Genomic DNA, 24936 nt, shown 5'->3' on the forward strand with positions numbered 1-24936 from the left:
AGCGCTGCCATGGCTTCCTGCAGAGGGGAGAGCCCTGCACAGAAAGGTGGGTCTGGAAATCCCACAAAATTCCATGGAAATCCCACAGAAATCCCACAAAATCCCACAAAATCCCACAAAAATCCCACAGAAATCCCAGATCCTGAATCCCCCAGGATGGGAAATGGGGTGGGAATGGGGAATTGGGATCCCAAATCCATGGATAGAGGGAGCAGCTTCCTGCAGAGGGAGAGCTCTGCACTGACTGGTGGGTCTGGGAAATCCCACAAAATCCCACAGAAATCCCACAAAAATCCCAGGGGGAAATCCTGGAAAGATCCCAGAAAAAATCTGGGAAAATCCCAGGGGAAAATCCCGGAGAAATCCCAGAAAAATCCCAGGAAAATCACAGAAAAATCCCAAGAAAATCACAGAAAAATCCAAGGAAAATCCCACAGAAACCTCAAGGGGACAGGGAATGGGGAATTGGTATCCCAGATCCATGGATAGAGGGAGAGCTCTGCACTGACTGGTGGGTCTGGGAAATCCCACAGAAATCCCAGGGGAAAATCCTGGAAAAGTCCTGGGAAAATCCTGGAAATATCCCAGAAAAAATCTGGGAAAATCCCAGGGGAAAATCACAGAAAAATCCCGGAGAAATCCCAGAAAAATCCCAGGAAAATCACAGAAAAATCCAAGGAAATCACAGAAATATCCAAGGAAATCACAGAAAAATCCAAGGAAAATCCCACAAAAATCTCAAATCCCAAACCCCCAGGGACAAAGAGTGGGGAATTGGGATGCCAAATCCATGGATAGAGGGAGCAGCTTCCTGCAGAGGGAGAGCCCTGCACTGACTGGTGGGTCTGGGAAATCCCACAGAAATCCCACAGAATCCCACAGAAATCCCACTGAAATTCCACTGAAATCCCAGGGGAAAATCCTGGAAAAGTCCTGGAAAAATCCTAGAAAAAAATCTGGGAAAATCCCAGGGGAAAATCACGGAAAAATCCTGGAGAAATCCCAGAAAAATCTCAGGAAAATCACAGAAAAATCCAAGGAAATCACAGAAAAATCCAAGGAAAATCCCACAAAAATCTCAAATCCCAAACCCCCAGGGACAGGGAATGGGGAATTGGGATCCCAAATCCATGGATAGAGGGAGCAGCTTCCTGCAGAGGGAGAGCTCTGGACTGACAGGTGGGTCTGGGAAAATCCCACAAAATCCCACTGAAATCCCAGGGGAAAATCCTGGAAATGTCCTGGGAAAATCCTGGAAAAATCCCAGGGGAATCTCAGGAAAAAATCACGGGAAAATCCCAGGGGAAAATCCTGGAAAAGTCCTGGAAAGTCCTGGAAAAATCCCAGGGTAATCACGGGAAAATCCCAGGGGAAAATCACAGGAAAAACATCATGGGAAAATCCCAGAGAAATCATGGAAAAATCCAAGGAAAATCCCAGGAAAATCCTGAAAAAACTCCTGGAAAATCCCACAAAAATCCCAGGGGAAAATCCTGGAAAAGTCCTGGAAAAAATCCTGGGAAAATCCCATGATAAACAGGACAATCCCAGGGAAAATCATGGAAAAATCCTGGAAAAATCCAAGGAAAATCCTGAAATAATCGTGGGAAATCCCACAAAAATCTCAAATCCCAAACCCCCAGGGACGGGGAATGGGGAATTGGGATCCCAAATTCATGGAAAAAGGGAGCAGCTTCCTGCAGAGGGAGAGCCCTGCACTGACAGGGTCTGGGAATGCCAGGAAAATCCTAGGAAAATCCTGGGAAAATCCTGAAGAAATCCCACAAAAATCCCACAAAAATCCTGGATCCCTGGGGACTGGAAGTGGGGTGGGAATGGGAATCTCAAATCCACGGATAAAGGGAGCCTCCAACTCCGCACAGAAAAGGAAAACTCCGCACAGAAAGGTGGGTCTGGAAATCCTGGGAAAATCCCAGGGAAATCCTGGAAAAATAATGGAAAAATCCCAGGGAAATCCTGGGAAAATCCTAGGGAAAAATTAAAAAAGAAATCCTGGGAAAATCCCAGATCCCAAACCCCTGGGGACTGGAAATGGGGTGGGATTGTGATCCCAAATCCATGGAAAAGGACTGGGAATGAGGGATTGTGATCCCAAATCCATGGAAAAGGGTCGGGAATGAGAGATTGTGATCCCAAATCCATGGAAAAGGGTCGGGAATGAGAGATTGTGATCCCAAATCCATGGAAAAGGGTTGGCAATGAGGGATTGTGATCCCAAATCCATGGAAAAGGGTTGGCAATGAGGGGCTGTGATCCCAAATCCATGGAAAAGGGTTGGGAATGAGGGATTGTGATCCCAAATCCATGGAAAAGGGTCGGGAATGAGAGATTGTGATCCCAAATCCATGGAAAAGGGTTGGGAATGAGGGATTGTGATCCCAAATCCATGGAAAAGGGCTGGGAATGAGGAAATGTGATCCCAAATCCATGGAAAAGGGACTGGGAATGAGGGATTGTGATCCCAAATCCATGGAAAAGGGTTGGGAATGTGATCCCAAATCCATGGAAAAGGACTGGGAAGTGTTGGGAATGTGATCCCAAATCCCTGAGCCCAAACCCCCATTCCCAGAACTCCCCAGAGCCTTTTCCAGGCTCAGGAGCTGCAGGGAAGGCGAATTTTTCCTGGAAAAAGCCAAAATGGGGGCATTCCCAGAAGCAGTGGGATATTTGGGATCAGGGGCCATTTCAGAGCAGGATTTTGGGGAATATCCCAAACTGGAGTTCCCAGCATCAGGGACCATCCCTGATTGGGATTTTTGGGAACATTCCTCACTGGGATTCTGAGGATTAGGGCTCATTTCAGAGCAGGAATTTTGGGAATATCCCAATTGGGATTCCCAAGATCAAGGGCCATTCCAGAGCAGGATTTTTAGGATCAGGGACCGTTCCTGACCAGAATCCTCCAGCTCAAGCCCATTTCAGATCAAGATTTTTAGGATCAGGGACCATTCCAGACTGGGATTTTTAGGATCAGGGACCATTCCCAATTGGAATTCCCGGTCCAGAGGCCATTCCAGAGCAGGATTTTTAGGGTCAGGGCCCATTCCTGACCGGGATTTTTAGGATCAGGGACCATTTAAGAGCAGGATTTATAGGAACGGTGACCATCCCTGACTGGAATCCCCTGGTCCAAGGGCCATTCCAGACCGGGATTTTTAGGATCAAGATTTTTAGGATTAGGGACCATCCCTGACTGGAATCCCCCAGTCCAAGGGCCATTCCAGACCGGGATTTTTGGGATCAGGGCCCATTCCCGACTGGAATTTCCCGGCACAGGAACCATTTCAAAGCAGGATTTTTAGGATCAGGGCCCATTCCCGACTGGAATTTCCCGGCACAGGAACCTTTTCAAAGCAGGATTTTTAGGATCAGGGCCCATTCCCGATTGGAATTTCCCGGCACAGGAACCTTTTCAAAGCAGAATTTGTAAGATCAGGGCCCATTCCCGACTGGAATTTCCCGGGACAGGAACCTTTTCAAAGCAGGATTTTTAGGATCAGGGCCCATTCCCGACTGGAATTTCCCGGCACAGGAACCTTTTCAAAGCAGAATTTGTAGGATCAGGGCCCATTCCCGACTGGAATTTCCCGGCACAGGAACCTTTTCAAAGCAGAATTTGTAGGATCAGGGCCCATTCCCGATTGGAATTTCCCAGCACAGGAACCTTTTCAAAGCAGGATTTTTAGGATCAGGGCCCATTCCCGACTGGAATTTCCCGGCACAGGAACCTTTTCAAAGCAGGATTTTTAGGATCAGGGCCCATTCCCGATTGGAATTTCCCGGCACAGGAACCTTTTCAAAGCAGGATTTTTAGGATCAGGGCCCATTCCCGATTGGAATTTCCCGGCACAGAGGCCATTCCAGAGCAGGATTTCCGGGATCAGTGACCATCCCCGACCGGAATCCCCCTGCTCAGGGGCCATTCCCCACCCGGATTTTTACGCTCAGGGCCCATTGCCAAGCAGGATTTTTAAGCTCAGTGACCATCCCCGGCCGCAATCCCCCAGCTCAGGCCCCATCCCCGGCCGCTTTTCCGCGGGGCCATGGCGGGGCCGGCGGAACGCTCGCAGGCCTGAAGCCGCCTCCTCTCCCCCCCTCACCGCGGCAGGAGCGGGGCCCGCTGGAAGCAGGAGGGATCCGGGAGCGGCTGCCGGCGCCGCGGGGACACGCACGGGGTAAGCTCGGGCTCCGGCAGCCGCTCCCAGGGGCCCTCCCAGCCCGCAGCTCCCGTCCCGCCCCGCTCATCCCGGGATTTTTTTTTTTTTTTTTTTTTTTCCTTTGTTTGCGATCTGCAGGAGAGGAAATCCGGGAGCTGGACATGGTGCCCGAGGCGTTGCTGCACCCTGAGCGCCCCACCTTCATCGAGCGTTTGGCAGGGAGCTTCACCAAGAGGAAACGCTCCACGCCGCAGAAATTTGTGGGTAAGGGAAAGATGGAAAGGATGGAAAAATTCCCTGGGCGGGAAGTGAGGGGCGGCCTCAGGGATGGCCGGGTGTGGGTGTGGGGGGGAGCGGCGCGGGAAGGGGAATCCCCACACAAAGGCTTCAAATTTACGAAAAAGCGGCTCAGATTGAAAAATATGCATTCAAATTAAAGGAAAAACAAGTAATTTTTAAAAAAACCTTTTAATTAAAGAAATTTCCCCTCACGTTTTAAAAAACCCTTAAATTTAAAAATAGCAGCAAATTAACCAAAAAAAATCATCAAATCAACAAAAACCCACAGGAAATGCTCCAAGCCTCAGAAATTTGTGGGTAAGGGAAAGATGGAAAGGATGGAAAAATTCCCTGGGCGGGAAGTGAGGGGCGGCCTCAGGGATGGCCGGGTGTGAGGGGGAGCGGCGCGGGAAGGGGAATCCCCACACAAAGGCTTCAAATTAACGAAAAAGCGGCTCAGATTGAAAAATATACATTCAAATTAAAGGAAAAACAAGTAATTTTTAAAAAAACCTTTTAATTAAAGAAATTTCCCCTCACGTTTTAAAAAACCCTTAAATTTAAAAATAGCAGCAAATTAAACAAAAAATCATCAAATCAACAAAAACCCACAGGAAATGCTCCAAGCCTCAGAAATTTGTGGGTAAGGAAAAGGTGGAAAAGATGGAAAAATTCCCTGGGCGGGAAGTGAGGGGCGGCCTCAGGGATGGCCGGGTGTGGGTGTGGGGGGGAGCGGCGCGGGAAGGGGAATCCCCACACAAAGGCTTCAAATTTACGAAAAAGCGGCTCAGATTGAAAAATATACATTCAAATTAAAGGAAAAACAAGTAATTTTTAAAAAAACATTTTAATTAAAGAAATTTCCCCTCACGTTTTAAAAAACCCTTAAATTTAAAAATAGCAGCAAATTAACCAAAAAAAATCATCAAATCAACAAAAACCCACAGGAAATGCTCCAAGCCTCAGAAATTTGTGGGTAAGGAAAATTTGGAAATTATGGAAAAATTTCCTCAGCGGGAAGTGAGGGGCGGCCTCAGGGATGGCCGGGTGTGAGGGGGAGCGGCTCGGGAAGGGGAATCCCCACACAAAGGCCTCAAATTAACGAAAAAGCGGCTCAAATTTAAAAATAAACATTCAAATTAAAGGAAAAGCAAGTAATTTAAAAAGAAGAAAGTTAATTTACAAAATTTTTCCCTCACATAAAAAAAAACCAAGCAAAAAGACCAAAAAAACCAAACCAAAACAAAACAAAACAAAAAAACATTAAATGCACAAAAACCCGCAAATTAACTAAGAAATCCTCATAATCAAAACCTGAGGGGAAATGCTCCAAGCTCCAGAAATTCCTGTGTGAGGAAAAGCTGGAAAAATTCCCTCGGTGGGAAGTGAGGGGTGGCCTCAGGGGTGGCCGGGTGTTCCCACACAAAGGATTCAAAAAGGGCCTCAAATTAGCAAAAACCGGCTCAAATTCAAAGATAAAGTCAAATTAAAAGAAAAGCATCTCCTTAAAAAAAAAAAACAACAAAAAATTAATTAAAAAATTTCCCCTCACATTTCATAAACCCCCTTAAATCCCACACAAAGGCCTCAGATTTGCAAAAAACCTGCTCAAATTGAAAAATATAAATCAAATTAAAAGAAAAGCAATTCACTTTAAAAAAAAAGATTTAATTAAAGAAATTTCCCCTCACACTATTAAAGAAAACCCTTAAATGAAAAAATATCTACCAATTAACGAAAAACCCCTCAAATTAACAAAAAAACCATCTCATATTGAAAAATATAAATTCAAATGAAAAGAAAAGCAACACATTTTTTAAAAAAAGCTTTACTTACAGAAATTTCCCCTCACACTAAAGGAAACCCCTTTAAATTAAAAAATACTAGCAAATTGATCCAAAAAAACCTCAAATTAACAAAAAACCCAGAAGAAATGCTCCAAGCCCCAGAAATTTGGAGGGAAAGGCTGAAAAAGTTGGAAAATTTCCCCCATGGGAGATGTGGGGCAGGAAAGGGAATCCCCACACACAAAGGCCTCAAAATGAGCCTCAAATTAACCAAAAAACCTCCTCAAATTAATAAATAACTGGCTCAAATAAGCACAAAACCTCCTCAAATTCTGGGATTTTGGGGTGCCCTGATGGTGTCCCCAACCTTTCTTGGCGATTTTGGGGTTTCAACATCCCACCCTAATCCCTCTGTCTTATTTTAGGGTGTCCCCAATCTTTCTTGGTGATTTTAGGGTGCCCTGAGGGTGTTCCCAACCCCTGTCAGTGATTTTGGGGTGCTCTGAGGGTGCCCTCATCCCACCCCAATCCCTCTCTCAGTGAGTTTGGGGTGCCCTTATCCCACCCCAATCCCTCTCTCAGTGATTTTGGGGTGCCCTCATCTCACCCCTTGCCCCTCTCTGATTTTTGAGTGCCTTTATGGTGTCCCTCACCCCTCTGATTTTGGGGTGTCCCTGCTCCCTCTCTGATTTCAGGGTGTCCCCAACCCTTCTCTCTGATTTCAGGGTGTCCCCATTCCCTCTCTGTGATTTCGTGGTATCCCCAACCCCCTCTCTCTGATTTTGGGGTGCCCTGAGGGTATCCCCAACCCTTCTCTCTGACTTTGGGGTGTCCCCACTCCCTCTGTCTGATTCCAGGATGTTCCCAACCCTTCTGATTCTGGGGTGTCCCCACTCCCTCTCTCTGACTTTAGGGTGCCCCTAACCCTTCTCTCTGACTTTGGGGTGCCCCTAACCCCTCTCCCTGACCACGGGCTGTCCCCACTCCCCCTCTCTGACTCCGGGGTGCCCCTAATCCCTCTCTCTGATTTTGGGGTGCCCCCACTCCCTCTCTCAGACTCCGGGGTGCCCCTAATCCCTCTCTCTGACCCCGGGCTGTCCCCACTCCCTCTTTCTGATTTCGGGGTGCCCTGACGGTATCCCCAACCCCTCTCTCTCTCTTTGGGGTGTCCCAACCCCTCTCCCTGACTTTGGGGTGTCCCCACTCCCTCTCTCTGACTTTGGGGTGTCCCCACTCCCTCTCTCTGATTCCAGGCTGTCCCCACTTCCTCTCTCTGACTTTGGGGTGTCCCCACTCCCTCTCTCTGATTCCAGGCTGTCCCCACTCCCTCTCTCTGACTTTGGGGTGCCCCCACTCCCCCTCTCTGATTTCAGGGTGTCCCCGCTCCCTCTCTCTGATTCTGGGGTGTCCCCACTCCCTCTCTCTGACTCCAGGGTGCCCCTAACCCTTCTCTCTGATTTTGGGGTGCCCCTAACCCCTCTCCCTGACCCCGGGCTGTCCCCACTCCCTCTCCCTGACCCCGGGCTGCCCCCTCTCCCTCTCCCTGACCCCGGCCTGCCCCCTCTCCCCCCAGGTGAGAAGCAGATGCGCTTCGCCCTCTCGGAGCTGCCCTTCGATGTCAGCCCCGGCTTCGACAAGGACGTGGAGGTGGTTCCGTCCCGCGGGCACGCCCTGGAGCCGCCCTACGCCGGCCCGCTGTCGCTGCTGGGCGCCGGGGACCCGCTGCGCCCGCTCCGCCTGGCCACCAACTGCATCACCGAGGTGACGCCGGTCATCAGCTCCGTGTACACCCAGATCCAGGCGCTGCCCGCCCGCCTGGAGCTGCCGCGGGGCCGCGACTCCTCCGAGGACGGCGCCGAGGGCATCCCGGTGATCTTCCGCAGCCGCGGCGGCGGCGGCGATGGCGGGGGATCGCCGTCCAACGGCTGCCAGGACTCCACGGACACCGAGAGCATCCAGGAGGAGCGGGCGGGCGGCGGCAGCAGCCGGCACAGCCCCGCCTACGCCAAGGAGGAGCCCAAGGAGGAGCCGGACGGAGCGGCGCGCTGCTTCCCCAAGGAGAGCCTGCGGGTGCTGAACGAGGAGGGCGAGCAGCTGCGGGCCTTCTGCTGCGAGCACTGCCGCGTGCTCTTCCTGGACCACGTCATGTTCACCATCCACATGGGCTGCCACGGCTTCAGGGACCCTTTCGAGTGCAACATCTGCGGCTACCGCAGCCAGGACCGCTACGAGTTCTCCTCGCACATCGTGCGTGGAGAGCACAAGATATGAGGTGGGGAAAATTCACCCTTTCCTGCCTACAATTTCGTGATTTCACCCCCATTTTTCCCTCTACATTGTGCTCGGGAAACACAAGATATGAGGTGGGGAAAATTCACCCTTTCCTGCCTACAATTTCGTGATTTCACCCCCATTTTCCTCTCTACATTGTGCTCGGGAAACACAAAATGTGAGGTGGGAAAAACTCAGCCCTTTCCTGCCTCCAGTTTCCTGATTTCACCCTGATTTTCCCCTCTACATCGTGCTCGGGAAACACAAAATGTGAGGTGGGAAAAACTCTCCCCTCCTTCCTCCAATTTCCTGATTTCCCCTCCTACATTGTGCTCGGGAAACACAAAATGTGAGGTGGGAAAACTCCCCCTTTCCTGACTCCAATTTCCTGATTTCACCCCGATTTCACCCCCATTTTTCCCTCTACATCGTGCTCGGGAAACACAAAATGTGAGGTGGGAAAAATTCCCCCTTTCCTGCCTCCAATTTCCTGATTTCACCCCCATTTTCCCTTCTACATCGTGCTTGGGAAACACAAAATGTGAGGTGGGAAAACTCCCCTTTCCTGACTCCAATTTCCTGATTTCACCCCCATTTCACCCCAGTTTTCACCTCCTAAATTGTGCGTGGTGAGCACAAGTTATGAGGTGGAAAAACTCTCTCCTGCTGCCTCCAGTTTCCTGATTTCACCCCGATTTTCCCCTCCTAAATTGTGCTCTGGAAATACAAAATGTGAGGTGGGAAAATCCCATCTCCCCCCAGCCTGGAATTCCCCTTTTTTTCCCTCCCACATCGTGCGTGGTGAGGGTGGAAAAACTCCCTTTCCTTCCTCCAGTTTCCTGATTTCATCCCAATTTTCCTCTCCTAAATCGTGCTTGGGAAACACAAAATGTGAGATGGGAAAAATCCTCCCCCTTCCTGCCTCCAATTTCCTGATTTCATCCCAATTTTCCCCTCCTAAATTATGTGTGGTGAGCACAAGATAGGAGGTGGAAAAACTCTCCCCTTCCTTTCTCCAATTTTCTGATTTCACCCAAATTTTCCCCTCCCAAACACAGACTGTGAGGTTGGAAAAAAAAATCTCCCTGCCTCAAAAATTCCAATTTTTTCCCCCTTCCAACATCGTGGGCAAAATGTGAGGTTGGAAAAAAATCTCCACTTCAAATTCCCATTTTTTCCTCCCAATTTTTCCCTTTTTTCCCCCTCCCACATCGTGCACCACGAGCACAAAATGTGAGGTTGGAAAATTCCCATTTTTTCCCCCCAATTTTCCCCCTCCCATCCTTAGGGCATGGAACTGTTGGGTTGTGTTGTTTTTATTTTTATTTTTTTCTTTTATACTCCTTTGCACTGACTTTGGCTATAAAAAAAAAAAAACAGAAAAAACCAAAACAAAAAAGTATTTAAAAACAACAACAACAAAAAACCCCAAAAAACAGAAACCCACCCCAAAAACCCAACCCAGGGGGAGCCATTAATCCTCCTTTTTATAAACGAACTTATTTAAATATTGAATAGGAAAGGACTTTTTTTGTGCTTTTTTTCCCCTCCTCCTCGTTATTTATTAAGCTTTTGAGTTGCTCTTTTGATAATTCTTAGGGTTTTTCACCCAAAAAAGCAAAAAAAAGACAAAAAAAAAAAAGACAAAAAAAGGTCTCACTTGAATTTTGGAGACTGTTCCCCCCCTTGCCCTGCTCCCGCCGGCTCCCGGCACTGCCCGGCCCCTTCCCGGGCTAAAGGAACCTCAAAATTCGGTGCTAAACCCCCCCGGGGACCCCCAAAACCCAGCCTGGCCCCCCCAGCCCGGGGACCCCCAAAACCCAGCCTGGCCCCCCCAGCCCGGGGACCCCCAAAACCCAGCCTGGCCCCCCCAGCCCGGGGGGAGCGGCCCCGTCCCCAGCTTTAACCGGGGAACCCCGGAATGGGACGTGGGGACCCCCCCCCAAATGCTCCCCTAAACCCCCCCCCCAGTCCTGACCCCACTGGGGGTCCCCTAAAATGAAGGATCAGGGTCCTGGGTGGGACCCCCAGATCTGGGATCCCCCCCCCCCAAGTTTGGGGTTGGATAAAGGGGGAGCAGCTCGGGGGGCCCCAGTCCCAGCCCATGGGGACCCCAACCCCTCAGAGCTGGGGGACCCCAATCCCAAACCATGGGGGACCCCAGTCTCTCAGAGCTGGGGAACCCCACCCATGAGGACCCCAGCCCATGGGGACCCCCAATCCCAGCCCATGGGGACCTCAATCCATGGGTTCCCCAACCCCTCAGAGCTGGGGGACCCCAATCCCAACCTGTGGGGTCCCCAACTCCATCCCATGGGGTCCCCCAATCCCTCAGAGCTGGGGTACCCCAACCCCAGCCCATGGGGACCCCAAACCCTCATAACTGGGGGACCCCATTCCCAGCCTGTGGGGACCCCAATCCCAACCCATGGGGACCCCAATCCCAGCCCATGGGGACCCCAACCCCTCAGAGCTGGGTACCCCAATCCCAACCCGTGGGGACCCCAATCCCTCAGAACTGGGGGACCCCAATCCCAGCCCTTGGGGACCCCAATCCACATCTGGGGGTCCCCAATCCCAACCCATGGGAACCCCAACCCCTCAGAGCTGGGGGACCCCAGTCCCAACCCATGGGGACCCCAATCCCAGCCCTTGGGGATCCCAATCCCAACCCATGGGACCCCCAACCCCAGCCCATGGGGACCCCAGCCCCTCAGAGCTGGGGACCCCTCGCTGCAGCCTCCCATCCTTGGGGTCCCCCAGTGCCCCACCCCTCAGAGCTGGGGGATCCCCACCAATGATGACCCCCACCCCACTCCCCCCCTTTTTGGGGTCCCCCCAGCCCCATTTTCCCTCAGCTCCAGGGGTCCCCTCACCCCATTCCCCGACTTTGGGGGTCCTCCCACCCCACTCCCCCCATTTTTGGGGTCCCCCCAGTCCCATTTCCCCTCGGCTCTGGGGGTCCCCTCACCCCAATCCCCCCACTTTGGGGGTCACCCCACTTCCCCATTTAAGGGTCCCCACTCCCCCACTTTGGGGTTCCCCACTCCCCCCATTTTGGGGGTTCCCCCAGCCCCATTTCCCCTCAGCTCTGGGGGTCCCCTCACCCCACTCCCCCCCACTCTGGGGGTCCCCACTCTGGGGGTCCCCACCCTCCCCCACTTTGGGGGTTCCCCCAGCCCCATTTCCCCTCGGCTCTAGGGCTCCCTCCACCCCATTCCTCCCACTTTGGGGGTCCCCCCACCCCACTTCCCCATTTAAGGGTCCCCACTCCCCCACTTTGGGGTTCCCCGCTCCCCCATTTTGGGGATCCCCCACCCCCATTTCCCCTCAGCTCTAGGGGTCTCTCCACCCCACTCCCCCCCACTTTGGGGGTCCCTACTCCCCCACTTTGGGGGTCCCCACTCCCCCCATTTTGGGGGTTCCCCCACCCCCTTTCCCCTCGGCTCTGGGGGTCCCCTCACCCCACTCCCCCCCACTTTGGGGGTCCCCACTCCCCCACTTTGGGGGTCCTCCTACCCCACTCTGGTGGTCCCCACTCCCCCCATTTTGGGGGTCCCCACTCTCCCCATTTTGGGGGTTTCCCCACCCCCATTTCCCCTCAGCTCTGGGGGTCTCTCCACCCCACTCCCCCCCACTTTGGGGATCCCCACTCCCCCCACTTTGGGGGTCCCCACTCCCCCACTTTGGGGGTCCCCACTCCCCCCATTTTGGGGGTCCCCATTCCCCCACTTTGGGGGTCCTTCTACCCCACTCCCCCAATCTGGTGGTCCCCACTTCCCCCATTTTGGGGGTTCCCCCACCCCCATTTCACCTCGGCTCTCAGACCCCCATCCCAACCCCATTTCCCCTCGGCTCTGGGGGTCCCCTCACCCCACTCCCCCACTTTGGGGGTTCCCCCACCCCCATTTCCCCTCAGCTCTGAGGGTCTCTCCACCCCACTCCCCTCACTCCGGGGGTCCCCCTTCCCCACTCCGGGGGTCCTACCCCACTCTCCCCACTCCGGGGGTCCCCCTTCCCCACTCTGGGGGTCCCCCTGCCCCGTTTGGGGGTCCCCCCCGGCCCAGGACGCATAAAACGCCCCCGCGGTGGCGGCGGGGGCCAAACCAAAGCTGTCCCCGAGCAGGGGACACCCGCGAGCACCTCGGCAGCGCCCGCTGCCCCTCCCCCTGCTCCCCTCCCCCCACGGCGCTCGGGGGGTCCCCCCATCCCAGCCCCCCTTTTGGGGGAGCCCCCACCCCTCCCCCAGCGCCGGAACCAACCCAAAAAGGGGCTGTGGACCCCAAAAAAGGGGCTGGGAACCCCAAACTGGGGCTCTCAACCCCAATCTGGGGCTTTCTCAAACCCAAACCCTGGGGTTTGAACCCCAAAAAGGGGCTCTGAACCCCAAAAAGGGGCTGGGAACCCCAAACTGGGGCTCTGAACCCCAAAAAGGGGCTCTGAACCCCAAAAAGGGAGTTTTGAACCCAAATCAAAGCTCGGCCCTTTCCAGCCCCTCTGCGGTTGGTTGGGTTGGGGTTTTTTCCCCTCCTTTTTCATTTCTTTTTTTTATCCATTTTCTTTCTCTTCTCCCTTTTTTTCCCCCTTTTCCATTTTCTTTTTCCCCTGTTCCTTCTTTATCCTTTTCCCCCATTTTCCCTTTTTTCTCTCTTTTCCCTTTTTCTTTCCCCCTTTTCCATTTTTCCCTTTTCCCCTCCATTTCCAATTTTTTCCCCTTTATAATTTTCCCCATTTCCCCCTTTCCCATTTTCTTTCCCCCCTCTTTTCTGTTCTTCCTCCCCCTTTTTCTCCCCCTTTTCCATTTTATTTCCCCTTTTTTCCCATTCTTTTTTCCCCTTTTCCATTTTACTTCCCTTTTCCCCCCATTTCCCCACCCTCTTTTCCATTTTATTTCCCTTTTTCCCTCCTCTTTTCCATTTTCCCCCTTTTTCTCATCTCCTTTCCATTTTATTTCCCCTTTTTTCCCATTCTCTTTTCCCTTTTTCCATTTTATTTCTCTTTTTTCCATTCTTTTTTCCCTTTTTCCATTTTATTTCCCTTTTTTCCATTCTTTTCCCCCCTTTCCCCCTCTCTTTTCCATTTTATTTCCCTTTTTTCCCATTCTTTTCTCCCCTTTTCCATTTTATTTCCCTTTTTTCTCCCCCTTTTCCCATTTCTTCCCCCCTCCTTTTTTTCTCCCCCGTTTTTTCGGTGTCAGACCCAAAACTGTAGGAATTTTCTAAGACCTCCAGGTGGCTTTATCCCTGTAAATATCTATTTTTTAAACCTGACAGATGAAGAACAAACGAGGATGTGCAATACCCCCAATTTCCCCCCAAATCCCGAGGAATTCACAGATTTGCTGTTGTATTTTTCTTTATTTTTTTTTCCTTTTTCCCCTTTTTTTGTGAGGTTTTTTGGACCCTTTATTTTATTTTAATTTTTTTTGCCCCCCCCTTTTCCCGGGAGCTTTTGTACCTGTAAAATATTGTAATTAATGATTTGTTGTTAACGAGATCTACTGTAAGTTTTGTACTGTACTGGCCGAGGCTCTGCTTCCAAATAAACGGGAATAATTTAATGTGCCCCAAAACCCTGGGCTCTGCAGGGGACACTGGGGACACCCAGAAATGGAGACAGGGGACACGGGAATGGGGACAGGGGACATCGGGAATGGGGACAGGGACACAGAAATTGGGACAGGGGACATCCACGGGGGACAGGGGACACCCAGAAATGGGGACAGGGGACACTGGGGACACCCAGGGGACACTGGGGACACCCAGAAATGGAGACAGGAGACACGGGAATGGGGACAGGGGACATTGGGGACACTGAAATGGGGACAGGGGACACGGGAGTGGGGACAGGGGACATTGGGGACACCCAGGGGGGACAGGGGACATCCAGAAATGGGGACAGGAGACACTGGGGACACTGAAATGGGGACTGGGGACACCCGGGGAGACACTGGGGACAAGGGAGTGGGGACAGGGGACACTGAAATGGGGACAGGGACACTGGGGACACCCGGGGGGACACTGGGGACACAGGAGTGGGGACAAGGGACACCCAGGGGGGACAGAAGACACCCAGAAATGGGGACAGGGGACACCCAGGGGGGACAGGGGACACTGAAATGGGGACAGGGGACACAGGAGTGGGGACAGGGGACACTGGGGACACCCAGGGGGGACAGGGGACATGGGAGTGGGGACAGGGGACACCCAGGAATGGGGACAGGGGACACTGGGGACACAGAAATGGGGACAGGGAACACCCAGGGGGGACAGGGGACACAGGAATGGGGACAGGGACACGGAAATGGGGACAGGGGACACCCAGGGGCGACAGGGGACACCCAGAAATGGAGACAGGGGACACTGGGGACACCCAGAAATGGGGACAGGGGTCACAGAAATGGGGACAGGGAACACTGAAATGCGGACAGGGGACACTGGAATGGGGACAGGGGACACCGGAGTGGGGACAGGGGACACCGGGGACACCCAGGGGGGACAGGGGACATGGGAGTGGGGACAGGGGACACTGGGGACACTGAAATGGGGACAGGGGACACGGGAGTGGGGACAGGGGACACTGGGGACACCCAGGGGGGACAGGGGACATGGGAGTGGGGACAGGGACACCCAGGAATGGGGACAGGGGACACCCAGGAATGGGGACGGGGGACACTGGGGACACAGAAATGGGGACAGGGGACACAGAAATGGAGACAGGGGACACCCAGGGGGGACAGGAGACACGGGAATGGGGATAGGGGACATTGGGGACACTGAAATGGGGACAGGGGACACGGGAATGGGGACAGGGACACAGAAATTGGGACAGGGGACACCCAGAAATGGGGACAGGAGACACGGGAATGGGGACAGGGGACATTGGGGACACCCGGGGGGGACAGGGGACACTGGGGACACTGAAATGGGGACTGGGGACACCCAGGGGAGACACTGGGGACAAGGGAGTGGGGACAGGGGATACCCAGAAATGGGGACAGGGGACACTGAAATGGGGACAGGGACACAGGAATGGGGACAGGGGACACTGGGGACACAGGAGTGGGGACAAGGGACACCCAGGGGGGACAGAAGACACCCAGAAATGGGGACAGGGGACACCCAGGGGGGACAGGGGACACTGAAATGGGGACAGGGGACACGGGGGACACCCAGAAATGGGGACAGGGGACACTGAAATGGGGACAGGGGACACTGGGGACACTCAGGAGGGGATAAAGGACATTAGGGACACCCAGAAATGGGGAGAGGGGATCCTGGGGACACCCAGGAGGGACAGGGGACACCCGGGGGGAGACAAAGGACACAGAAATGGGGACAGGGGACACTGGGGACGCCCAGAAATGGGGACAGGGACACGGAAATGGGGACAAGGGACACTGGGGACACCCAGAAATGGGGACAGGGGACACTGGGGACACCCAGCAAGGGGGGGAAAGCACATTGGGGGTCTCCTTTGGGGGTTTTGGGGGACACAGGACACTGGGGACAACCAAGAGGGGACACAGGACCTTGGGGACCCCCGGGGTTGGGGACACCCCCACGTCACCGGGGTCCCCCACGGGTGGGAGGGGCCGCCCCGCCTTTCCCGGACTACATTTCCCAGCAGCCCTCGCGGCGCGCGTGCCTTGCGCGTGACGTCACACGCAGGGCGCGGGAGGTTTTAACCGCGTGCGCGGCGCGGATCCCTCCGCCGACCGCAGTAAAAATAGTTCCTACTCCATTCTTGCTCCCGTTAATTCTCCCCCAATTTCCACCGCTCTCCTCCAACACCGATCGCCCCGGTGCCTCGGACGGAGCCTCTGCGAGCCCTCCTCGGGTGTCCCCGCAAGGACCGGAGCGGCGGCGGCGGCGCTTCCGGGCGGAGGGAGCGGACGGAGCGGAGGAATATAATCGCGGCGGTGCTGCGGCCGCGCCCCTTCCGGTTCTCCCTCAGAGCCGCCATGGTGAGCGCGGCGTGGCCGGGAGGGCCCGGGGGGCTCCGGGGGGCGCGGAGGGGCCCGGGGGGGGCTCGGAAAGGGACGTGGAGCCCGTGTGGAGCACGGGGGGGGCTCAGAGGGGCCCTTTAGGGGGGCGGCGGGAGGGTCCCGGAGGGTTTGGGGGGGGGGGGCGATCAGAGAGGAGTGTGGGGGAGGGGCTGCTGAGGGGGCTCCTCTGAGGGGATTTGGGGTCTCGGGGGGATTTGGGGGCGGTCAGAGATGGAGGTGGGGTTGTGGGTGGAACCTTCGGGGGGTTTTATGGGGCTGGGGCGGCTCTGAATGGGGGATCCCGGAGCGTCTCTGGGGGCTCAGTCCTGGGCTCGATCCCGGGATTGATCGGAGTCTCTCTGGGGCTGATCCTGGGGCTCTCTAGGCTCGGTCCTGCTCTCCGTGGGGTTGATCCTGATCTCCCTGGGGTTGATTCTGGGATTGATCCTGGGCTCAATCCTGGCCTCTCTGGGGTTCATCCTGGATTCCCTGGGCTCAATCCTGGCCTCTCTGTGGTTGTTCCTGATCTCCCTGGGTTGATCTTGGGCTCAATCCTGGGGTTGATCCTGGTCTCCCTGGGGTTGATCCTGGGCTCAGTCCTGGCCTCTCTGGGGCTGATCCTGGGCTCAGTCCTGGGCTCGATCCTGGCCTCTCTGGGGCTGATCTTGATCTCCCTAGGGTTGATCCTGGGCTCAGTCCTGGGGTTGATCCTGGGCTCAATCCTGGGGTTGATCCTGGGCTCAGTCCTCGCCTCTCTGGGGTTGATCCTGAGGTTGATCTTGGTCTCCCTGGGATTGATTCTGGGCTCGATCTTGGTTTCTCTGGGGCTGATCCTGGCTTCCCTGGGGTTGATCCTGGGCTCGATCCTGGTCTCACTGGGATTGATCTTGGTCTCTCTGGGGCTGATCCTGGGTTCCCTGGGGTTGATCCTGGCCTCCCTGGGGTTGATCCTGGGCTCGATCCTGGCCTCCCTGGGCTGGATCCTGATCTCCTTGGGGTTCACCCTGGGTTCCCTGGGGTTCATCCTGGGTTCCCTGGGCTCGATCCTGGGGTTGATCCTGGGTTCCCTGGGGTTCATCCTGGGTTCCCTGGGGCTGATCCTGGGCTCAATCCTGGGGTTTATCCTGGGCTCAATCCTGGGGTTTATCCTGGGCTCAATCCTGGGTTTTATCCTGGGCTCAGTCCTGGGGCTCTCTGGGGCTGGTCCTGGGTATCCTGGGGTTCACCCTGGGTTCCCTGGGGCTGATCCTGATCTCCCTGGGGCTGATCCTGGAGTTGATCCTGAGTTCCCTGGGGCTGATCCTGGGTTCCCTGGGGCTGATCCTGGGTTCCCTGGAGCTGATCCTGGCCTCCCTGGGCTGGATCCTGATCTCCCTGGGGCTGATCCTGGGTTCCTTGGGGCTGATCCTGGAGTTGATCCTGGGTTCCCTGGGGTTGATCCTGGAGTTGATCCTGGGTAACCTGGGGTTCATCCTGGGTTTCCTGGGGCTGATCCTGGAGTTGATCCTGGTCTCCCTGGGGCTGATCCTGGGTTCCCTGGGGCTGATCCTGGCCTCCCTGGTCTCGATTCTGATCTCCCTAGAGTTGATCCTGGGTTCCCTGGGGCTGATCCTGGTCTCCCTAGAGTTGATCCTGGGTTCCCTGGGGCTGATCCTGGGTTCCCTGAGGCTGATCCTGGCCTCCCTGGCCTCGATCCTGATCTCCCCCCAGACCAAGAAGAGGAGGAACAACGGCCGTGCCAAGAAGGGCCGCGGGCACGTGCAGCCCATCCGCTGCACCAACTGCGCCCGCTGCGTGCCCAAGGACAAGGCCATCAAGAAATTCGTCATCAGGAACATCGTGGAGGCTGCTGCTGTCAGGGACATCTCTGAGGCCAGCGTGTTTGACTGTGAGTGGGGCCTGCAGGGCTTGGAACCCCGAAACCAAACCCTGGAAAGAGTCCTCGTGTCGTTTCAGGAATTGTCCCTTTGGCACTCTGAATATTGCAGGCTGCTCACCCCAAAAAATTGTTCCTGTGCCTTCAAAAACAGCTCTACTGTCGCCACAAAATAGTGTCTCAGTCACCCCAAATATCCCACCCTGCTCACCCCAAAAAATTGTTCCTGTGCCTTGCAGAATGGCTCCTCTGTCACCCCAAAATGGTTCCTCTGTCACCCCAAAACGGCTCCTCTGTCACCCCAAAATTGTGCCTTTGTCACCCCAAAACGGCTCCACTGTCAGCCCAAAATTGTGCCTTTGTCCCTTCAGGTTTTGTCCCTTTGTCACCCCGAATATCCCACCCTGCTCACCCCAAAAAAATTGTTCCTGTGCCTTGCAGAATGGCTCCTCTGTCACCCCAAAATGGTTCCTCTGTCACCCCAAAATTGTCCCTTTGTCACCCCAAAATAGCTCCTCTATCACCCCCAAAATCAGCCCCTGGTCAATCTTCAAAAGAGTCTTTGTGTCATTTCAGGAATTGTCTCTTTGTCACTCTGAATATTGCAGGCTGCTCACCCCAAAAAATGTTCCTGTGCCTTGCAGAATGGCTCCTCTGTCACCCCAAAATGGCTCCTCTGTCACCCCAAAATTGTCCCTTTGTCACCCCAAATATCTCACCCTGCTCACCCCAAAAAATTGTTCCTGTGCCTTGCAAAATGGCTCCTCTGTCACCCCAAAATTGTCCCTTTGTCACCCCAAAATGGCTCCTCTGTCACCCCAAAAATCAGATGTCTTTGTCACCCCAAATATCCCACCCTGCTCACGCCAAAAAATTGTTCCTGTCCCTTCCAAAGCAGCTCCATTGTCCCCCCAAAATATTGTCTCTGTCACCCCAAAATGGCTCCTCTGTCACCCCAAAATGGCTCCTCTGTCACCTCAAAATGGCTCCACTGTCACCCCAAAATTGTGCCTTTGTCACTTCAGGTTTTGTCCCTTTGTCACCCCGAATATCCCACCTTGCTCACCCCAAAAAATTGTCCCTGTCCCTTCTAAAAAAGCCCCAATTTTCCCCAAAAATAGCTCCTGTTTTGCCCCCCAAAATAGTCCCTCTGTCACCACAAAAATGCCTCTGTCACCCCAAAACAGTGCCTCTGTCACCCCCCAAAAGATCTGACCCTGCTCACTCTGTCACCCCAAAAATCAGATCTTTTTGTCACCCCAAATATCCCACCCTGCTCACCCCAAACAATTCTGTCCCTTCTAAAAAAACCCCAATTTCCCCCTAAAATAGCTCCTGTTTTGCCCCCCAAAATAGCTCCTCTGTCACCCCAAAATAGCTCCTCTGTCAGCCCCCCCAAAACTGTCCCCCCAAACTGTCCCCCTTGCCCACCCCTGCATTACTGCCCTGGGGCTGCTTTAGGGGTTTTTGGGGTCCCTGGGTGTGATTTTTGTGGATTTTTTGGGGTCCCAGGATGTGTTTTTGGGGTCCCTGGGTGTGTTTTTGGGATCCCTGGGTGTGTTTTTTGGGGTTTTTGGGGTTCCTGGGTTGGTTTTTGGGGTTTTTGGGGTTTTTGAAGTCCCTGGGTTGGTTTTTGGGGTCCCTGACCCCCTTTTCCCCCTCCCCAGCCTACGTGCTGCCCAAGCTGTACGTGAAGCTGCGTTACTGCCCTGGGGCTGGTTTTGATGATTCTGGGTGGGGGTTTTGGGGTTTTTGGGGTCCCTGGATGTGTTTTTGGGGTCCCTGGGTTGGTTTTTGGGGTCCCTGGGTGTGGTTTGGGGGGTTCCTGGGTGTGTTTTTGGGGTTTTTGGGGTCCCTGGATGTGTTTTTGGGGTCCCTGGGTGTGTTTTTGGGGTCCCTGACCCCTTTTCCCCCTCCCCAGCCTACGTGCTGCCCAAGCTGTACGTGAAGCTGCATTACTGCCCTGGGGCTGTTTTTGATGATTCTGGGTGTGTTTTTGGGGGGTTTTTGGGGTTCCTGGGTGTGTTTTTTAGGGTTTTTGGGGTCCCTGAGTTGGTTTTTGGGGTCCCTGACCCCCTTTTCCCCCCCCCCAGCCTATGTGCTGCCCAGGCTGTACGTGAAGCTGCGTTACTGCCCTGGGGCTGCTTCTGGGGCAGTTTTGATGATTCTGGGTGTGGTTTTGGGGGGTTTTTGGGGTTCCTGGGTGTGTTTTTGGGGTCCCTGGGTTGGTTTTTGGGGTCCCTGGGTTGGTTTTTGGGGTCCCTGACCTCCTTTTCCCCCCTCCCCAGCCTACGTGCTGCCCAAGCTGTACGTGAAGCTGCATTACTGCCCTGGGGCTGGTTTGATGATTCTGGGTGTGGTTTTTGGGGTTTTTGGGGTCCCTGGGTGTGTTTTTGGGGTCCCTGGGTGTGTTTTTGGGCTCCCTGGGTGTGTTTTTGGGGTCCCTGACCCCCTTTTCCCCCCCCCAGCCTACGTGCTGCCCAAGCTGTACGTGAAGCTGCATTACTGCGTCAGCTGCGCCATCCACAGCAAGGTGGTTCGGAACCGCTCGCGCGAGGCCCGCAAGGACCGCACGCCCCCGCCCCGCTTCCGCCCCGCCGTGAGTCTGGGGGCGTCCCCCGGGGGTCCCCCAGGGGTTTGGGGGGGTCCCAGGGCTGTTTGGGGGCTCCTGGAGGGGTCTTCAGGGGGTTCTGGGGGGATCCCTGGAAGGATCCTGCAAGGAGCGCTGTCAGTCTGGGGGAGGTTTTGGGGGGTCCCTGAAGGATTTGGGGGATCCCTCAAGGGTTTGGGTGGTCCCTGAAGGGTTGGGGATGGTCCCCGAGGGGTTTGGGGGGGTCCCCGGGGGTTTGGGGGGGTCCCAGGGCTGTTTGGGAGCTCCTGGAGGGGTCCTCAGGGGGTTCTGGGGGGATCCCTGGAAGGATCCTGCAAGGATTGCCTTGAGTCTGGGGGAGGTTTTGGGGGGTCCCTGAAGGGTTTGGGGCATCCCTGGAGGGTTTGGGGGGTACCATAAGGGTTGGAGGGGGTCCCCCAGGGGTTTGAGGGGGTCCCAGGGCTGTTTGGGGGCTCCTGGAGGGGTCCTCAGGGGGTTCTGGGGGGATCCCTGGAAGGATCCTGCAAGGATCGCCATGAGTCTGGGGGGGTCTTTGGGGGTCCCTGAAAGGTTTGGGGGGTCCCTGAAGGGTTTGGGGGATCCCTGAAGGGTTTAGGGGGGTTCCCTCAAGGGTTTGGGGGGTCCCTGAAGGGTTTGGGGTGGTCCCTGCAGGGTTTGTGGGGTCCCTGAAGGGTTGGGAGGGGTCCTTGAAGGGTTGGGGGGGGTCCCTAAAGGGTTTGGAGGGGTCCCTGAAGGGTTTGGAGGGGTCCCTGAAGGGTTTGGGGGGGTCTGTGAAGAGTTTGGGGGGTCCCTGAAGGGTTTGGGGGGTTTCTAAAGGGTTTTGGGGGGTCCCTGCAGGGTTTGGGGGTTCCCAGGGGTGATTGGGGGGGTCCCCAAGGGTGTTCAGAAGGGACCTGGATGGGTCTGGGGTCTTCTGTACTGCAGCCCCCCACCCTGCTTCCACCCCACCCTGGGTCTGGGGGGTCCCTGGAAGAGATTGGGGGGTCTGGGGGGGTGTCCCAGGGCTGTTTGAGGGGGTCCCTGAGAGGTTTGGGGGGTTCCAGGGGTGTTATGAGGGGTCTGGGGGGGCTCTCAAGGGCCTGGGAGGGGTCCTGGGGGGTCTGGGAGGTCCTGAAGGGTCCTTGGGGAGATCTGGGGGGGTCTGGGTGGTCCTGAAGGGTCCTTGGGGAGATTTGGGGGGGTCTGGGGGGGTTCTGGGTGGGCTTAGGGGGAGTCCTGCGGGGGTCCCACAGGGTTTGGGGGGGTCTCAGAGCTCTGTGCCCCCCCCCAGCCCCCCTAACTTTGGGTTCTCTCTGCAGGGAGCAGCCCCCCGACCCCCCCCCAAGCCCATGTGAGGAGACCCCGGCCCCACGCGGGACCCCCAGGGCAGAGACCCCCAGAATCAATAAAGGATCTGCCCCGAGCCGTCTCCGTCATTTGGGGGGACCTGGGGGGAATTTGGGGGGGTCCTGGGGGGATTTGGGGGGGTCCTGGGGGAATTTGGGGGGTCCTGAAGGGGTCTCAGCCCCCTCATTATGGGGGGGAGCTGGGGTCACCCCAAATCTTGAAGGGGGGCAGCTCCAAGCCTGGCTCTGTGGTTTTTGGGGGGTCCTGAGGGGGTCTCAGCCCACTCATTATGGGGGGGAAGTGGGGTCACCCCAAATTTTGAGAAGGGGGATGCTCTGATCCTGCTCCGTGGTTTTTTTTTGGGGGGGGGGGAGGGGGGAGGTTCCTGAGGGGGTCTCAGCCCCCTTATTTTGGGGGGGCACTTGGGGGTCCCCCAGTGTGGGCCTGGGGGCTGCTGCCCACCTCGGAGGGAAGGAAATGGGGGGGCTCTGACCCCCGGGGGGGTCCTGGGGGTATTTGGGGTCACCTGGGGAGGTTCCCCAAATCCTCCCCCAGGCCAGGAGCTGCCCTGACGGGGGGGGGGGAGGGGGGAGAGGAGGTTTGGGGTCAGACCCCCCACATTTTGGGGTCAGACCTCCCCGTTTTAGGGGTGTTAGGGGTGAGACCTCCCCCCCCCGTTTTTGGGGTGTTTGGGGTCAGACCCCCCCATTTTGGGGGTGTTTGGGGCCACACCCCCCCGTTTTTGGGGTCACACCCCCCCGTTTTTGGGGTGTTTGGGGTCACACCCCCCCGTTTTTGGGGTGTTTAGGGTCAGACCCCCCCGTTTTTGGGGTGTTTGGGGTCAGACCCCCCCGTTTTTGGGGTGTTTGGGGTCAGACCCCCCCCCCCATTTTGGGGTGTTTGGGGGGGGCTTCACCCCGGGAGCTGCATTTGGGGGGGGGTCTCCGTGGGTCCCGACCCCTCCCTGCATTTTCGGGGGGCTTCAATGGTCCCCACCCCCTTCGCTCCGTTTTTGGGGAGGGGTCTCCGTGGGGCTGGGGGGCACCGGGGGACCGGACCGGGGGCTTGGGGGGGCGAATCTGCTCCGGGACCGGGACCGGGGGGCAGCCGGACCGGACCGGGGGCTTGGGGGGGCGAATCTGCTCCGGGACCGGGACCGGGACCGGGACCGGGACCGGGACCGGGGGGCGGCCGGACCGGGCTGGGGGCGCCGCACGGGGCCGGTCCCGGCGGGGGCGGACGGTGCCGGTGCCGGTGCCGCCGCCCGGGGCGGGGCGGGCGGGTCCCGGGGCGGGGCGGGGAGGGAAGCGGGATCCCCCCCCCGCCCTCCGCCCGTCCCGGCGCGGCCCCGCCCGGCCCGGCCCCGCCCGGCCCGCGGCCCCGCGCCAGGTGCATTCCCGGGCACGCTCCGCCGCTACCGGGGCGCCGCGATGGAGCCGCACCGGCACCGGGAGCGGCCCCGGGCGCTGCTGCTGCTGCTGCTGCCGCCGCTGCTGCTCCGCGCCCCCGCTCCCGGCTCCGCGCAGGCAGGTGAGCACCGGCACCGCCACCGCCACCGGCGGGGCGCGGGGCAACCGGGACTGCGCCGCGGCGTCGGGCAAAGGGGAACCGGGAAAACACCGGAGCGCTCCGGGGTCCCGGGACGGGCGGCGGGAGCAGGAGCGCTCGGGGGTCGCGGCGGTGCTGCTGTCCCGGTTCCGCCGGTACCGGACCCCGATCCAATCCCGAAGATTCCCGGGAGCGCTTCCCCCGCGGGGGCGTCCCGGGATCCCCCGGCGCTGTCCCGGGGGCACCGCAGGGCTCCGGGAGCACCGGGACCGGCACTGAAACCGCGCCGGGACTGCGGCTCCGGCGGGGCTGGGGCTCGGTGGCCGCTGCCGGGCTCCGTCCCGGGGCTCGGCGGCCCTTCCCGGGATCGGTACGGGGGCTCGGTCCTCGCTCTCTGGGCTCGGTCCCGCTCTCGGTTCTCCCTCCCGGGCTCGGTCCCGCTCTCGGTTCTCCCTCCCGGGCTCGGTGCCGCTCTCGGTTCTCCCTCCCGGGCTCGGCACCTGCGGCCCCGCAGCTGCCCCGGGCTAATTTTAGGCTGCGGGGCCGGGCCCGGCGATGCCTTTGGGAGATCCGGGCGGGACCCCCGAGGGGTTCGGGGGGGATCCTCCAGGGGGGACCCCCGGAGGTGCCCCCGGCCCTGCCCGCGCGGCCGCCCCGCAGCCCCGGCACCCCGGAAGGGCCGCGGCCGCCCGGGAGTTGTTTTTCAATCCCCAAAGGAAAAACACCGAGGGTTGGACGCGCAGGTGGGGCGGGCGTCACCCCGAAACCCCGGGGGTTCCCGGGAGTACCGGGGGGTGCCCGGGGCGGGGGGCACACCGGGGGGACCCCTCGCTGTGTCCCCTGCTCCATGTGCCACCGGCGACGCCTCGGGTGCCACCCACGGGCTCCGGGTCCCACGGCGGGAGAGGGAACAGCGCGGGGCGCGGGGACATCCCGGGGGGCGCGGGGACATCTCGGGGGGCTCGGGGACACCGAGGGGACAGCGAGGGGACAGCGAGGGGAGCGGCCCCGGCCCCGCACCCCCCAAAGCCCCGTCCCTGAGAGAGATCCCCCTTTGTTCGGGGCCGGGGCTC

General features: G+C 57.0%; 3 protein-coding genes across 4 annotated transcripts in view; all 3 read left to right on the top strand.

Moving 5' to 3' along the window:
- IKZF4 (IKAROS family zinc finger 4) overlaps window positions 1-10030 on the top strand; it is a 33717-nt gene extending 23687 nt beyond the window's left edge. The window contains exons 8-9 of the mRNA XM_084223497.1: window positions 4317-4442; window positions 7818-10030. Of these exons, the coding sequence (XP_084079623.1) occupies window positions 4317-4442; window positions 7818-8515 (824 nt within the window). The 3' untranslated portion in view covers window positions 8516-10030. The remainder of the gene's footprint in view (window positions 1-4316; window positions 4443-7817) is intronic.
- A 6395-nt stretch (window positions 10031-16425) lies between these two features.
- RPS26 (ribosomal protein S26) lies at window positions 16426-22391 on the top strand. Its single transcript, XM_084223464.1, has 4 exons — window positions 16426-16481; window positions 18213-18390; window positions 20847-20977; window positions 22288-22391. The coding sequence occupies exons 1-4, from the start codon at window positions 16479-16481 to the stop codon at window positions 22321-22323; spliced, it is 348 nt and encodes a 115-aa protein (XP_084079590.1). The 5' UTR covers window positions 16426-16478; the 3' UTR covers window positions 22324-22391.
- Window positions 22392-23710: 1319 nt separating this feature from the next.
- ERBB3 (erb-b2 receptor tyrosine kinase 3) overlaps window positions 23711-24936 on the top strand; it is a 31314-nt gene continuing 30088 nt past the window's right edge. For both annotated transcript variants that reach the window (XM_084223550.1, XM_084223551.1), the window contains exon 1: window positions 23711-23845. In XM_084223550.1, the coding sequence (XP_084079676.1) occupies window positions 23746-23845 (100 nt within the window). In that variant the 5' untranslated portion in view covers window positions 23711-23745. The remainder of the gene's footprint in view (window positions 23846-24936) is intronic.

This window comes from Fringilla coelebs (genome assembly GCF_963513975.1).
Source record: "Fringilla coelebs genome assembly, chromosome: 30".
Classification (NCBI taxonomy): Eukaryota; Metazoa; Chordata; class Aves; order Passeriformes; family Fringillidae; genus Fringilla; species Fringilla coelebs.